A 12,979-nucleotide genomic window follows, 5' to 3' on the forward strand; every position below is an offset into this window, starting at 1 on the left:
TTCCAGTCGCAGTAACCATCTGGAATACAACTGAGTATCTGATAGTAAAAAGAATGATTTCTTAGCCAAAAAGGATGCAGGAAAGCTCATTACGCACATTATTCTTGGAAGAGCCCGTGTCCTCTCATTCTGGACACAATCTAAACCCACAATGGGCAGCTCAGCTCACAGGAGATGGGAAATACCACAGTACATCTGAGACAGAATGCAGGACTGTCTCCTGCCCTTGCCTCCGCATGTTTGTCCACCTGCCCACTAGGTGGCGGTGTCCCTGGGCCCGGTCTGGGTGCTCTGCTCTGCTCAGGCTGTGCAGTCTTCTCGGGAAACCTCATTCAGTCACAGCGCCCGCTTCCATCCTCCTTCCCATGTCACCACATCTGTACCTCCAGCCCTGCCATGATGTCACCTGGGTGTTCTGCAGGTCAATAAAACTCACCACATCCCCATATCGAAAGCATTCCCAGAAACAGGCTCTTCCATCACCCCTGAGACTGGCAGTTCCATCCACGCACAGACCTGGAATCATTCTCCATCCCTACCTCTCTTGACTTGGCCTCATCAGTCTTACACATCTTTTCTTCTCTTCTCCAAACTTATTGCCATTACCTGAGTTAAAGCTCTCTTCTCCTCCAGCCCAGATAACTGTCGTGGCTGCGTAAGTGGTTTTCCTGTCCCCGGTTTTGTCTTCCTCTAGACCCATGCCAAAAAGGCCAGCACTGGCCGATGGCATCTTGTGCAAATTAGAAAAAGATGCCCCTTCCTCAAGATGCTGGACTTCCCTGCTTTTGTTAGGACAAGACGCTTTACTGCCATCTGCTGGAAATGTTCATAATAAGTTACAGTTCTTTGAGGTCTATGATGAGAATGCTACTACCTTAAATGTATGTCCTTGTGCAGTGTACAACCACAGGTGTGATCCTGGCTGCCAAAGTGATCTTTTCAAAACCCAAATGTAAAAACTAAAAAATCAATAGATTAAAAAAAACGTTTGGTGTTAAATCAGTTCAGCCACTTAGTTGTGTCAGACTCTTTGCGACCCCATGGACTGCAGCATGCCAGGCTTTCCTGTCCATCACCAACTCCCGGAGCTTGTATAAACTCATGTCCATTGAGTCAGTGATGCCATCCAACGACTTCATCCTCTGTCATCCCCTCCTGCTGCCTTCAGTGTTTTCCATTATCAGGGTCTTTTCTAATGATCAGTTCTTCATATCAGGTGGCCAAAGTATCAGTCCTTCCAACGAATATTCAGGACTGATTTCCTTTAGGATGGACTGGTTGGAGCTACTTGCAGTCCAAGGGACTCTCAAGCGTCTTCTCCAACACCACAGTTCAAAAGCAACAATTCTTTGGTGCTCAGCAATGGCACCCCACTCCAGTACTCTTGCCTGGAAAACCCCATGGACAGAGGAGCCTAGTAGGCTGCAGTCCATGGAGTCGCAAAAAGTCGGACACGACTGAGCAACTTCTTTCACTTTTCACTTTCATGCACTGGAGAAGGAAATGGCAACCCACTCCAGTGTTCTTGCCTGGAGAATCCCAGGGATGGCAGAACCTTGTGGGCTGCCGTCTATGGGGTAGCAAAGAGTCAGACACGACAAGCAACTTAGCAGCAGCAGCAGCAGCAGCTTTCTTTATAGTCCAACTGACATCCATACATGACTACTGGAAAAACCATAGCTTTGATTAGATGGACCTTTGTTGGCAAAGTAATGTCTCTCCTTTTTAATAAGCTGTCTAGGTTGGTCATAGCTTTTCTTCCAAGGAGCAAGCATCTTTTAATTTCATGGCTGCAGTCACCATCTGCAGTGACTTTGGAGCCCAAGAAAATAAAGTCTCTCACTGTTTCCATTGTTTCCCCATCTATTTGCCATGAAGTGATGGGACCGGATGCCATGATCTTTGTTTTTTAAATGTTGAATTTTAAGCCAGCTGTTTCACTCTCCTCTTTCACTTTCATCAAGAGATTCTTTAGTCCTTCGCTTTCTGCCATAAGGGTGGTGTCATCTGTGTATCTGAGGTTATTGATATTTCTCCCAGCAATCTTGATTCCAGCTTGTGTTTCATCCAGCCCAGCATTTTGCATGATGTACTCTGCATATAAGTTAAATAAGCAGGGTGACAATATATAGCTTTGACATACTCCTTTCCCGATTTGGAACCAGTCCGTTGTTCCATGTCTGGTTCTAACTGTTGTTTCTTGACCTGCATACAAATTTCTCAGGAGGCAGGTAAGGTGGTCTGGTATTTCCATCTCTTGAAGAATTTTCCAGTTTGTTGTGATCCACACAGTCAAAGGCTTTGATGTAGTCAATAAAGATGTTTTTCTTGAATTCTCTTGCTTTTTCTATGATCCAATGGATGTTGGTAATTTGATCTCTGGTTCCTCTGCCTTTTCTAAATCCAGCTTGAACACCTGGAAGTTATCAGTTCATGTACTGTTGAAGCCTGACTTGGAGAATTTTGAGCATCACTTTGCTAGTGTGTGAGATGAGTGCAATCGTGTGGTAGTTTGAACATTCTTTTGCATTGCCTTTCTTTTGGACTGGGTTGAAAACTGACCTTTCCCAGTCCTGTAGCCACTGCTGAGTTTTCCAAAGTTGCTGGCATATTGAGTTCAGCATTTTAACAGCATCATTGTTTAGGATTTGAAATAGCTCAACTGTGATTCCATCACCTCCACTAGCTTTGTTTGTAGTGATGTTTCCTAAGGCCCACTTGACTTCATATTCCAGTATGGCTGGCTCTAGGTGAGTGATCACACCATCGTGGTTATCTGGTCATTAAGATCTTTTTTGTATAGTTCTTCCATGTATTCTTAATACCTTCTGCTTCTGTTAGGTCCATACCGTTTCTGTCCTTTATTGTGCTCATCTTTGCATGAAATGTTCCCTTGGTATCTCTAATTTTCTTGAAGAGGTCTCTAGTCTTTCCCATTCTATTGTTATCCTCTATTTCTTTGCATTGATCACTGAGGAAGGCTTTCTTATCTCTCCTGCTATGAATTAAATTTACCCATTGGTGTTAAATGGATAGACCCAATTGTCTGGAAATGATGTGTAAATGATAGGTTTCTCGGTTACATGAAGATTTCATGAAGTGCTCTCAAATTCAACCTTGTTTTGTTTTTCTTTGTCCATGCTGCGTGGCATGTGGGATCTTAGTTCTCCAACTAGGGATTGAACCCATGCTCTCTGCAGTGGAAGCATGAAGTTGTAACTACTGAACTGCCAGGGAAGTCACTCAACCCTGTTTTAAGGCCTATTTGTCCAGTCAATTAAAAATACCTTACAGAACATTTTCTCACCATAAAATGATTATAAATTACTCATTCTCAATATCTCAGATTTACACGATAACTATTGCTGATGGATACAAAATTCTTTTCCAGAATTTGGGCTTGCTTTTTCAGTCCATTTCCCTCACTTACATCAGAGATGTAAACCGGGCCAGCATTTACAGATTGATAAACTGAACTATGAATGTGATGTCCATTCTCGGAGGCTGGTGGATGTTTCTAGATGAGCAGTCCAACATGTACTTGCTGCCGGAGTGTGCAACCTCCCCCAGAGGTTTGGACCAGAAATGGCATATGGCTCTAAAGTCATGATGTGTGAACCTGGGGTCGGCCAAGCAGCCAGTCCAGAGAAATCGGGCAAGGCCAACTACTATTTCTCCCCAAGCACCTGAAAATTTGTGCAATCTTTTTTTTTTTGGCTAAGTGGCACCCACTCTTTTGTTTTTTTCCATTTGGTGTAGATTTTATTTTTATGTGTTAAATATTTAAATTTTTAATAGATTTTATTAAATTGGGGGATCTGCTCCAGGAAAAATTAAAATGGACTTTAAAATATGGATAATTTCTTGGTACAGTTTTACTTAATAGAAAGAATGGTTCATGAATTTCATAGATTTGTGAAAAATGACTTTGCATTTTTACATGCTATTTTTTAAAAATTTATTTATTTTTAATTGAAGGATAATTGCTTTACAATGTTGTTAGTTTTTATCATACATCAACATGAATCAGTCATGGGTATACATGTCCCTTCCCTCTTGAACCTCCCTCCCTCCCACCCTACTCCCCTCATCCCATCCATCTAGGTTGTCCCAGAGCACCAAGCTGAGTTCCCTGCGCTAACAGCAACTCTTTCCCATTAACTATCTATTTTACACCTGGTAATGTATATATGCCAGTGCTACTCTCTCAGTTCACCCTACCCTCTCCTTCCCTTGCTGTGTCCAAAGTCTGTTCTCTAAGCCTGTGTCTCTACTCCTGCTCTGCAAATAGGTTCATCAGCACCTTTTTCTAGACTCCATACATATGTGTTAATATACAGTATTTGTTTTTCTCTTTCTAACTTACTTCACTCTGTATAACAGGCTCCAGGTTCATCTGCCTCACTAGAACTGACTCAAATTTGTTCATTTTTATGGCCAAGTAATATTCCATTATATATACGTACCACAACTTCTTTATCCATTCATCTGTCTATGGACATCTAGGTTGCTTCCATGTCCTGGCTATTGTAAATAGTATTGCAATGAACATTGGGGTACATGTGTGTTTTTCAATTATAGTTTTTCCAGGGTATATTGCTGGGTCATATGGTAGTTTTATTACTAGTTTTTTAAGTATCTTCATACTGTTCTTCATACTGGCTATATCAATTTGCATTCCCACCAATTTACATGCTATTTTTAAAACCCTTTTCTTTAAAAAACTTTTATTGAAGTATAGTTGATACTGCTATACAGCAAAGTAACTCAGTTATACATACATATATGTACATTCTTTTTGTGTGTGTGTGTGTTCATTTACTTTAATAACACTACATTTACCATGTTATCACCATGGAATGTAAATTCAAGTTAGACAAGAGAATGTCACAAGTACAGCAAAGCATTCTGTGATATACCAAAGTTTGTATAATGTCTGACCAAACCAGCTTGCCCATCAATCACTTCCATTATAGGCATTTTATTTAGTTGATGATTCTTTTGGAGAAAATAAACATACTACACACATTTAAAAAGTGTTTTTCATTTACCTTTGCATTTGTTTCAAAATAACATTAAAATTATTCTAATATAACAGCAGCAAAATATAATTCTGCAATTACAGAAGAGCTAAAAGGGATCTACAATTTAAGTTATTCTCATGTTTACAACTATGATTCTAAAATAAATACTATTCCAAAGTGGCTCTGTTACCAGCTTTTTAGGTTTGGTTTAAAGACACACACAGACTTGCAGGGAGGTTTATAATGTTGCATTCCATGCACTGTTCTGAAAGGGTTCCTCAAGAGCCAACCAGCCCTTAAAACAGAACTCAGTCCACAAGGCAGTCAGAAAGTTAAATTAACTGGGGTAAATAGGATTCCTACATTACATCAAAAGCATATGATATTCTGCAGCAACTGGGAACATTTTCAGGATTAGCATGTTGTCTTCTTTAGAACTAATTTCAATAGAAGAGCTTAAGAAGGTGGACAGGTACCGCTATCCAGTGTATTTAAAAGTGACATGTTTCTTTTGTGCTGATCTGACTCCCCTGAATGACCTAGCTAGTGAACTAGTCACCAGTAACTTGGTCACCACGCAAATCAAGCCTGCAAGAAAGGAAGCCAATTTTCAAATCACCATGCTCTTGTCTGACCCAAACAATTTATTTTCAATATAAACATATGAGCTCAATACGAGATGTCTAACTAAAGCAAGCACCACCAACAAGACCAAGACGGCATCTCCTCTTCTAGGGTTTAGCTTTGCCCAGAATTCTTGATACAGGGAATAGCCCATACCAAAAGTCATAGCTCCCACAACAAAGCCTTGGGCTGCCACACGCAGGTGATCAGGTGAACAGACAATTTAGTATTTCCCCTGCTTTTCAATCTATATAATCCATATGCAACAATTGCTGCAAAACCTGCCATTCCAATGGTGACAAATGGTGCCTCTCTAGCTTTTAGGGTAAGTTTAGATCCCTGATCTTCATCAAATGAAGAACGAGAAACATCTGTGTTGCTTGACATAGTGACTGAAGAATCTTCAGACAACTACAAGACGTTTCAGGTTCCTACTGGCTTCTTGTACATTCTTTTTCACATTCTTTCCCATTATGGATATTGAAGGGCCCCAGTATGCCACCTCCTGCCTTCAGTGCCTTCCCCTGGCATGAGTGTACAAAATGTGCACATTCTCACGTGGCCCTCTCTTCACTCTCTTTTCTCCGCAACCTGACAATTAACCCATCTGAGTCTATCCAGCTCCTACTAATTACTCATCATGGCTGCCCATCAGAATCTTTTGGGGAAATTAAAAAAAATTCTGATGCCCAGGATTATCCCAGAATCTTTGGGAGTAAGATCCAGGCATCAGGATTTTAAATCAATCAATTTGTTAAAAAACCAGGATTGAGAACCTGATTTAGGTCTTTACGGCCCTTGCTTGATATTCGGCAGCCTCCCCCTGCTTCCCAAAGCTCCTCTAGCTTCCCTGCCCAAAGGCATGCCATCTTATTGTGTAGTTTTTTGGTTTTGTTTTTTAGCTGCACCAGGTTTTAATTGTAGTATGTGGGATCTTTAGTTGAGGCATGTGGGATCTAGTTCCCTGACTAGGAATTGAACTCGAGCCCTCTGCATTGGGAGTGTAGAGTCTTAACCACTGGACCATGAGAGAAGTCCCTTTTTTGTTGTGTTTAATGTTCGTTGGTCCTGCTAGAATGTAAACCCAGGACCACATCTGTTTGTCTTCCTTCGTATTTTCAAGGCCTGATCCAAAGGAGAAACTCAGTCAATATTGTCATGAATGTTGAAGGTCATTTCAAGGGTGACAGGAGACTTTCACACTTTCAACTCCTTTCCCTCAGTTCAGTTCAGTTCAGTCGCTCAGTCGTGTCCGACTCTTTGTGGCCCCATGAATCACAGCACGCCAGGCCTCCCTGTTCGTCACCAACTCCCAGAGTTCACCCAGACTCACGTCCATTGAGTCAGTGATGTCATCCAACCATCTCATCCTCTGTCGTCCCCTTCTCCTCCTGCCCCCAATCCCTCCCAGCATCAGAGTCTTTTCCAATGAGTCAACTCTTTGCATGAGGTGGCCAAAGTACTGGAGTTTCAGCTTTAGCATCATTCCTTCCAAAGAAATCCCAGGGCTGATCTCCTTCAGAATGGACTGGTTGGATCTCCTTGCAGTCCAAGGGACTCTCAAGAGTCTTCTCCAATACCACAGTTCAAAAGCATCAATTATTCAGTGCTCAGCCTTCTTCACAGTCCAACTCTCACATCCATACATGACCACAGGAAAAACCATAGCCTTGACTAGATGAACCTCTGTTGGCAAAGTAATGTCTCTGCTTTTGAATATGCTATCTAGGTTGGTCATAACTTTCCTTCCAAGGAGTAAGCGTCTTTTCAATTCATGGCTGCAGTCACCATCTGCAGTGATTTTGGAGCCCCAAAAAATAAAGTCTGACACTGTTTCCATGTTTCCCCATCTATTTCCCATGAAGTGATGGGACCGGATGCCATGATCTTCGTTTTCTGAATGTTGAGCTTTAAGCCAGCTTTTTCACTCTCCACTTTCACTTTCATCAAAAGGCTTTTCAGTTCCTCTTCACTTTCTGCCATAAGGGTGGTGTCATCTGCATATCTGAGGTTACTGATATTTCTCCCGGCAATCTTGATTCCAGCTTGTGCTTCTTCCAGCCCAGCGTTTCTCATGATGTACTCTGCATATAAGTTAAATAAGCAGGGTGACAATACACAGCCTTGACGTACTCCTTTTCCTATTTGGACCAGTCTGTTGTTCCATGTCCAGTTCTAACTGTTGCTTCCTGACCTGCATACAAATTTCTCAAGAGGCAGATCAGGTGGTCTGGTATTCCCATCCTTGCTGCTGCTAAGTCGCTTCAGTCATGTATGACTCTGTGCGACCCCATAGACGGCAGCCCACCAGGCTTACCCGTCCCTAGGATTCTCCAGGCAAGAACACTGGAGTGGGTTGCCATTTCCTTCTCCAATGCATGAAAGTGAAAAGTGAAAGTGAAGTCGCTCAGTCGTGTCAGACTCCAGCGACCCCATGGACTGCAGCCTACCAGGCTTCTCCGTCCATGGGATCTTCCAGGCAAAAGTACTGGAGTTGGGTGCCATTGCCTTCTCCAATTCCCATCCCTAAAGAAAGTCAATTCATGCCCCTCTCCCAAACAAAACAAAACAACAGCTAACAGAATCCTCCTTTTACTTATTCACCAATGGCCTGCAGTAATGATTCATTCCTTTGGCTTAAACTCCTTGTCTCATTAAAATGCAATACAACCCCCAAATAAATCACCTTTATGGAATTAGTCATTACACTTTACCCTGATTGATTTCATCAGCTCTTCATAGAACAGAAATGAGAAGGATAAGCATCTATTGAGTGCATCCTATGCACCAGACATTTTACATACATTGTGGCTCATTAATAGAGTTAAATGAGCTTAGCTCTGAAAATACCCAAAGATCAGAGAGGTTAAGGAATTAGTCCAAGGTAACAGAGCTGGTAAATTGAGAAACCAGATTTAAACTGACATCTAAACCCCTGCTCTCAACTCCAGCCTGAGTTTGGAGAGGAGGAAAAAGCACAAAAGGAAGGGATGGAAAGGACACAGAGAAGCCAGAAGACCTGCTTCATCTTCTGCATTTGACCCAGGACAGCCGGAGGCTGGCCCTGGGAAGGAGTGTTATTGGAAACACCATCCTTCCGGGTGCTCCTCCTCCTGTCTCTCACACTTCATGTCCAACCTGTCAGCAGATCCTGTTGACTCTGCCTTCGAAACCCCCCAGTACTCTGATCCCTCCACAGAAGCTTCACCGGCAGCCCCCTAGCCTCGCATCTCTAACCTGGATCTCTGCAAGTAACTAACTTCCTTCCATTTTCCCTGCTTCGGCCTTGTATCCCTCTGCCTGCAAGCTCAGATTGCTCCACCTCTGCTCAAACCCTTCATGACAAGTTCTTCTTCCCCGACCAGCCACCGTCCCTCGGGCCTCCTTTACATTTCAAGCCCCTCCCTCAGCCCCAGCCTCCCGTCCCCACTGCTGCTTCTCAGACACGCCTAGCACCTGCTTCCCTCTGCCCCGAGGGCCCACCCCACATGCCCCTTCCTGGCCTCCTTCAGGTGCCAGCCCCCTCAGTGGGCCTCCCTTCAGCTCCCAGCTTCCTGGAACAGCCTCACTCCTTTCCTGCTTTATTCATCCCGGAGCACGAATCACCATCTGATAGAGCACACACATTTCACTCATTTGTTGACTCATTTCTCTCTCCAGAATGCTCTCTGCTCCAAGGCAGGGACTCCTGTCTGCCTTGGTCTCTGCTGTATCCTCAGCATCTAGAACCACACCTGGCATATAGTAGGTGCTCAATAAATGTCTGTTGAGTGAATGAAGGACTATGAGAAAATGGGTGATGTTCTACTTTGAGAGACACCATCAGTCTTCACGGATGTGCTGTCTCAAAGTCCAGAGTGTGACATTCAGACTATAATATGCATTGCTATGGGGTCTCGTGGAAGTAAGCCAAAATAAATGAAAAATCATATAAACAGCCCAATGCTATTACCAGGAAAAAGACTAAGGACTTACTGTGTGCACTGACAGGTAGAGGCTTGGCCAATATTTGTTGAATGAGTGGAGAGGAAGACATAAGCTTTCTCATCAAACACATGTGAACCAAAGAAGAGAGTCTCTGGTGATTGAAAAGGCCAAATTTTGTTTTATTATGCACAGTTTAGGCTTTGGCTAAGAGGAGTCACAGGAAGTACTAATTATCTTGATTATACAAACATTGTAATGGGGCAGTGTATTGAAGTAGAAAATGCATGGCTTGGATTGAAGAACCTCAGGGAACCCTGGCTCCTGCTTGGAGGCTATGGCATCTCTGGGTTACTCAGGGTCTTCCTGCATCAGTGGGTGATACGGACCTGACAGGTTGTTTGAAAGCTTTTGTCACCACTTTCAAAGTCCCTCCTCTCCCTCCAAGTCAGGAGATTTTTTTCCTATCAAATTCCTGGGTCCCACTCCAGACCCAGTGAATGACCCTGGGGGGTTGCAGGCTGTGCAGCCAGGAACCTGCATTTCAAACAAACATTCATGCTGCTGAAAGACTGGCTAAAATCTCACTCCTCTGAGTGGTCCCTGGACCAGCAGCATCAGCATCATTGTAGCGTGTTAGAAATGCAGAGTCTCAGGCCTTACCCCTGACTTTGTCCACAAGATTCCCAGAGCGACCCCCACTTTGAAAAGCACTGCTGTATCACACTTGATTGATTTGCCTTTCAGATCCCTCCTGCCCTTCTCTCCAACCTCCTAAAGGATCCTCCCAAAAAACTTCTAGCTCAGGAATCAGCGTTTCATTTTATGAGAAGATAAAGACTCAAGATGCCAAGGTCTGCCTGATGGAAGCTCCAGGGGGAGGAGGTTTCCACGGGTGGATCACAGCAAACCTCCTGCCAGTAAGTGTTGCTTGGTGAGTGTTGGGGCAGAACAGGACTGAGTAGATAAAGAGAAGGAAGAGGTTGCTCTTGAAGAAGCAGGAGGGAAAGAGGGACCTGGTGACAGAAGCTGGGTCATGTTGCCACTCCAGGGAGCTCGGCTTCCCGGGTAGACAGTTTGGGGAGGTTTGTTCTGTTACCCCCATGGACTTAACTAGGATTTAACCCTGGTATCTGGAGAATTTGTTAACCTTGGACAAAGTCAGGGATATTGTTGCTGATGGCTAAAATGACCTCTCAAGGAACTAATCACATTTCTTCATATGTATTTTTATACTTATAGATTTTATATATGTATATATGCTTTGATACTGTGAAGTTTGGTTTCTGTTTAAGACATAAGAGAGCCACAACAAAAAGGCTAAATATAAAGTCCTCAAATAGATAGAGACCACAGACAACAAAAATGTCATCTTTCAGTTAAAAAAAAAAAAGAAAGTTTAGCAACCAACATGGGAAACTATTTCCAATATATCTGTAGACAGAGGACCACCTCTGTAATGGAGAGTAAAATTAAAATACTGTTGGCTTTATACGACCAACTGAAGATGCTTTCAGTGCCGGAGTCAACATTACTTATGGACGTTGAGTCCGTTATTTATGGACATTGAGTTTAGTACAGCAGGAGTACTGAAGTGAGGACCCTGAAGTAAAAGTGAAAAACTCTCCTGCAAAATGAATAGCAAGCCCCTATCTTCCCTGTAGTTTGTCTTCTGCGGGAGCCTAGAAATTTACATATTACATTTGTATACAGCAACACACCTCTCTTGGGGTGGTCTAGAAAGTCCCTTTGTTTATCTTCCCTTCATGTTGATCCTCTGTCCTCTTCCCTAAAGCCTGCAGGAGTCAGTTTTAGTCAATCAGGCAACCCGAAACCCCAATACCCCCCACAGCGACCCTGAGACAGCCATAGGGCGAATCAAGGCTCCCCTGTCCAGCCTGGCAGGGGCTGGGAGGGAGGGAGGGGGGGAGGGTTACCTGGGAGGGTTACCTGACCTGCGTGTTCACATTACCTGCCAGGTACTCGATGACTGCGGCCATGTAGACGGGAGCACCCACGCTGATCCGGTACTTGAACGTCCCTTTCTTCAGGTACCGCATCAGCCTGCCCACCGGGAAGATGACCCCGGCCCTGGCTGAACGCGACAGCTTGGACATTTTCTTCTTCCCGCTCCGGCCCGACATTTTGCCTTAGTTTCCCTCGCAGCTTGCTTTACACGGTGGCCTCCGGGCACTGACTCAATGCTGGAAAGGAAAGATGGCAGGGTGAGGAAGGGTGACTGACTGATGGCTTGAGAACTGTGGTGCAGCCCCAGGGCACCTGCAACCCACCTGATAGCCCCGGGGAGGTAGCTGAGACCTGGCTGCCACTGCAGGGTGCTGCAGATGGGGAGCTGGGTGTCAGCACGCCCACCCACAAACAACTCCCCATCCCACCCAGCCAGCCCAGCCTCCGTAGGAGAGGCCACAGAAACTCAGGAGAGGGATACCGGGTGGTCAGTCTCCAACGAAATCCACTTCATGATCTCCAGAACCTGTGAATTGGCTACTCAAGCATGTATCTGCTGATACTTTTTAAGTTGACCTGTCTTTATACTCAGAAATGTCTTTTTATAAGTAGGCTTCCCTGGTGGTTTAGATGGTAAAGAATCTGCCTGCAATGTAGGAGACACGTGTTCTATCCCTGGGTCAGGAAGATCCCCTGGAGAAGGAAATGGCAACCCACTCCAGTATTCTTGCCTGGAGAATCCCATGGATGGAGGAGCCTAGCGGGTTACAGTCCATGGGGTTGCAAAGAGCTGGACACAACTGAGCGACTATCACTCACTCATGTGGCCAAAGACACTTTGGAGATGTGATTAAGTGGGAGAGGTGATCCTGGATTATCTGGGTGGGTCTAATGTAATTGCAAGGGTCTTTCTAAGAAGGGAAGGAGATGAGAGGAGAGACAGGCTGACACCAGGAAATGGATTCTCCCCTCAGAGCATCCCAAAGGAACCAGCCCTGCTGACATCTTCATTTTAGCCCACTTGAAATGATCTTGGGACTCCCCTGGTGGTCCACTGGATAAGAACCCGCCTGTCAATGCAGGGGCCACAGGTTTGCTCCCTGGTCTGGGAAGATCCCACATGCAGAGGAGCAACTAAGCCCATGCGCCACAACTGCTGAGCCCACGAGCCTAGGACTAGCACTTCAAAACCTGAGAGGCCACCGCAACGAGAAGCCCGCTCACTCAAACTACAGAGTAGCCCCTGCTCACGGCAACTAGAGAAAGCCATGTGCAGCAATGAAGCCCCAGCGTAGGCAAAGAAATAATAAAATTAATTCAGTTTAAGAAACAAAATGATTTTGGACTTCTGACTTCTAGAACTGTAGAGAATAAATTTGTATTGTTCAAAGCCACTAAATTTGGGGGATAACTTGTAACAGCAGCAACAAGCAAACCAA

At 44.3% G+C, this 12,979-nt stretch overlaps 1 protein-coding gene and 1 pseudogene across 2 annotated transcripts in view; both read right to left on the bottom strand.

Annotated features, from left to right (window-relative positions):
* The window catches only part of MACROH2A2 (macroH2A.2 histone), a 52,913-nt gene that overhangs the window by 20,148 nt on the left and 19,786 nt on the right, over positions 1 to 12,979 (bottom strand). For both annotated transcript variants that reach the window (XM_086381582.1, XM_086381581.1), the window contains exon 2: positions 11,545 to 11,776. In XM_086381582.1, the coding sequence (XP_086237708.1) occupies positions 11,545 to 11,716 (172 nt within the window). In that variant the 5' untranslated portion in view covers positions 11,717 to 11,776. The remainder of the gene's footprint in view (positions 1 to 11,544; positions 11,777 to 12,979) is intronic.
* On the bottom strand, positions 5,525 to 6,170 carry LOC147342972 (HIG1 domain family member 1A, mitochondrial pseudogene; annotated as a pseudogene).

Source organism: Bos grunniens, chromosome 28 (assembly GCF_055505025.1).
Source record: "Bos grunniens cultivar Pamir isolate PY7600 chromosome 28, Bosgru_T2T1.0, whole genome shotgun sequence".
Taxonomy (NCBI): Eukaryota; Metazoa; Chordata; class Mammalia; order Artiodactyla; family Bovidae; genus Bos; species Bos grunniens.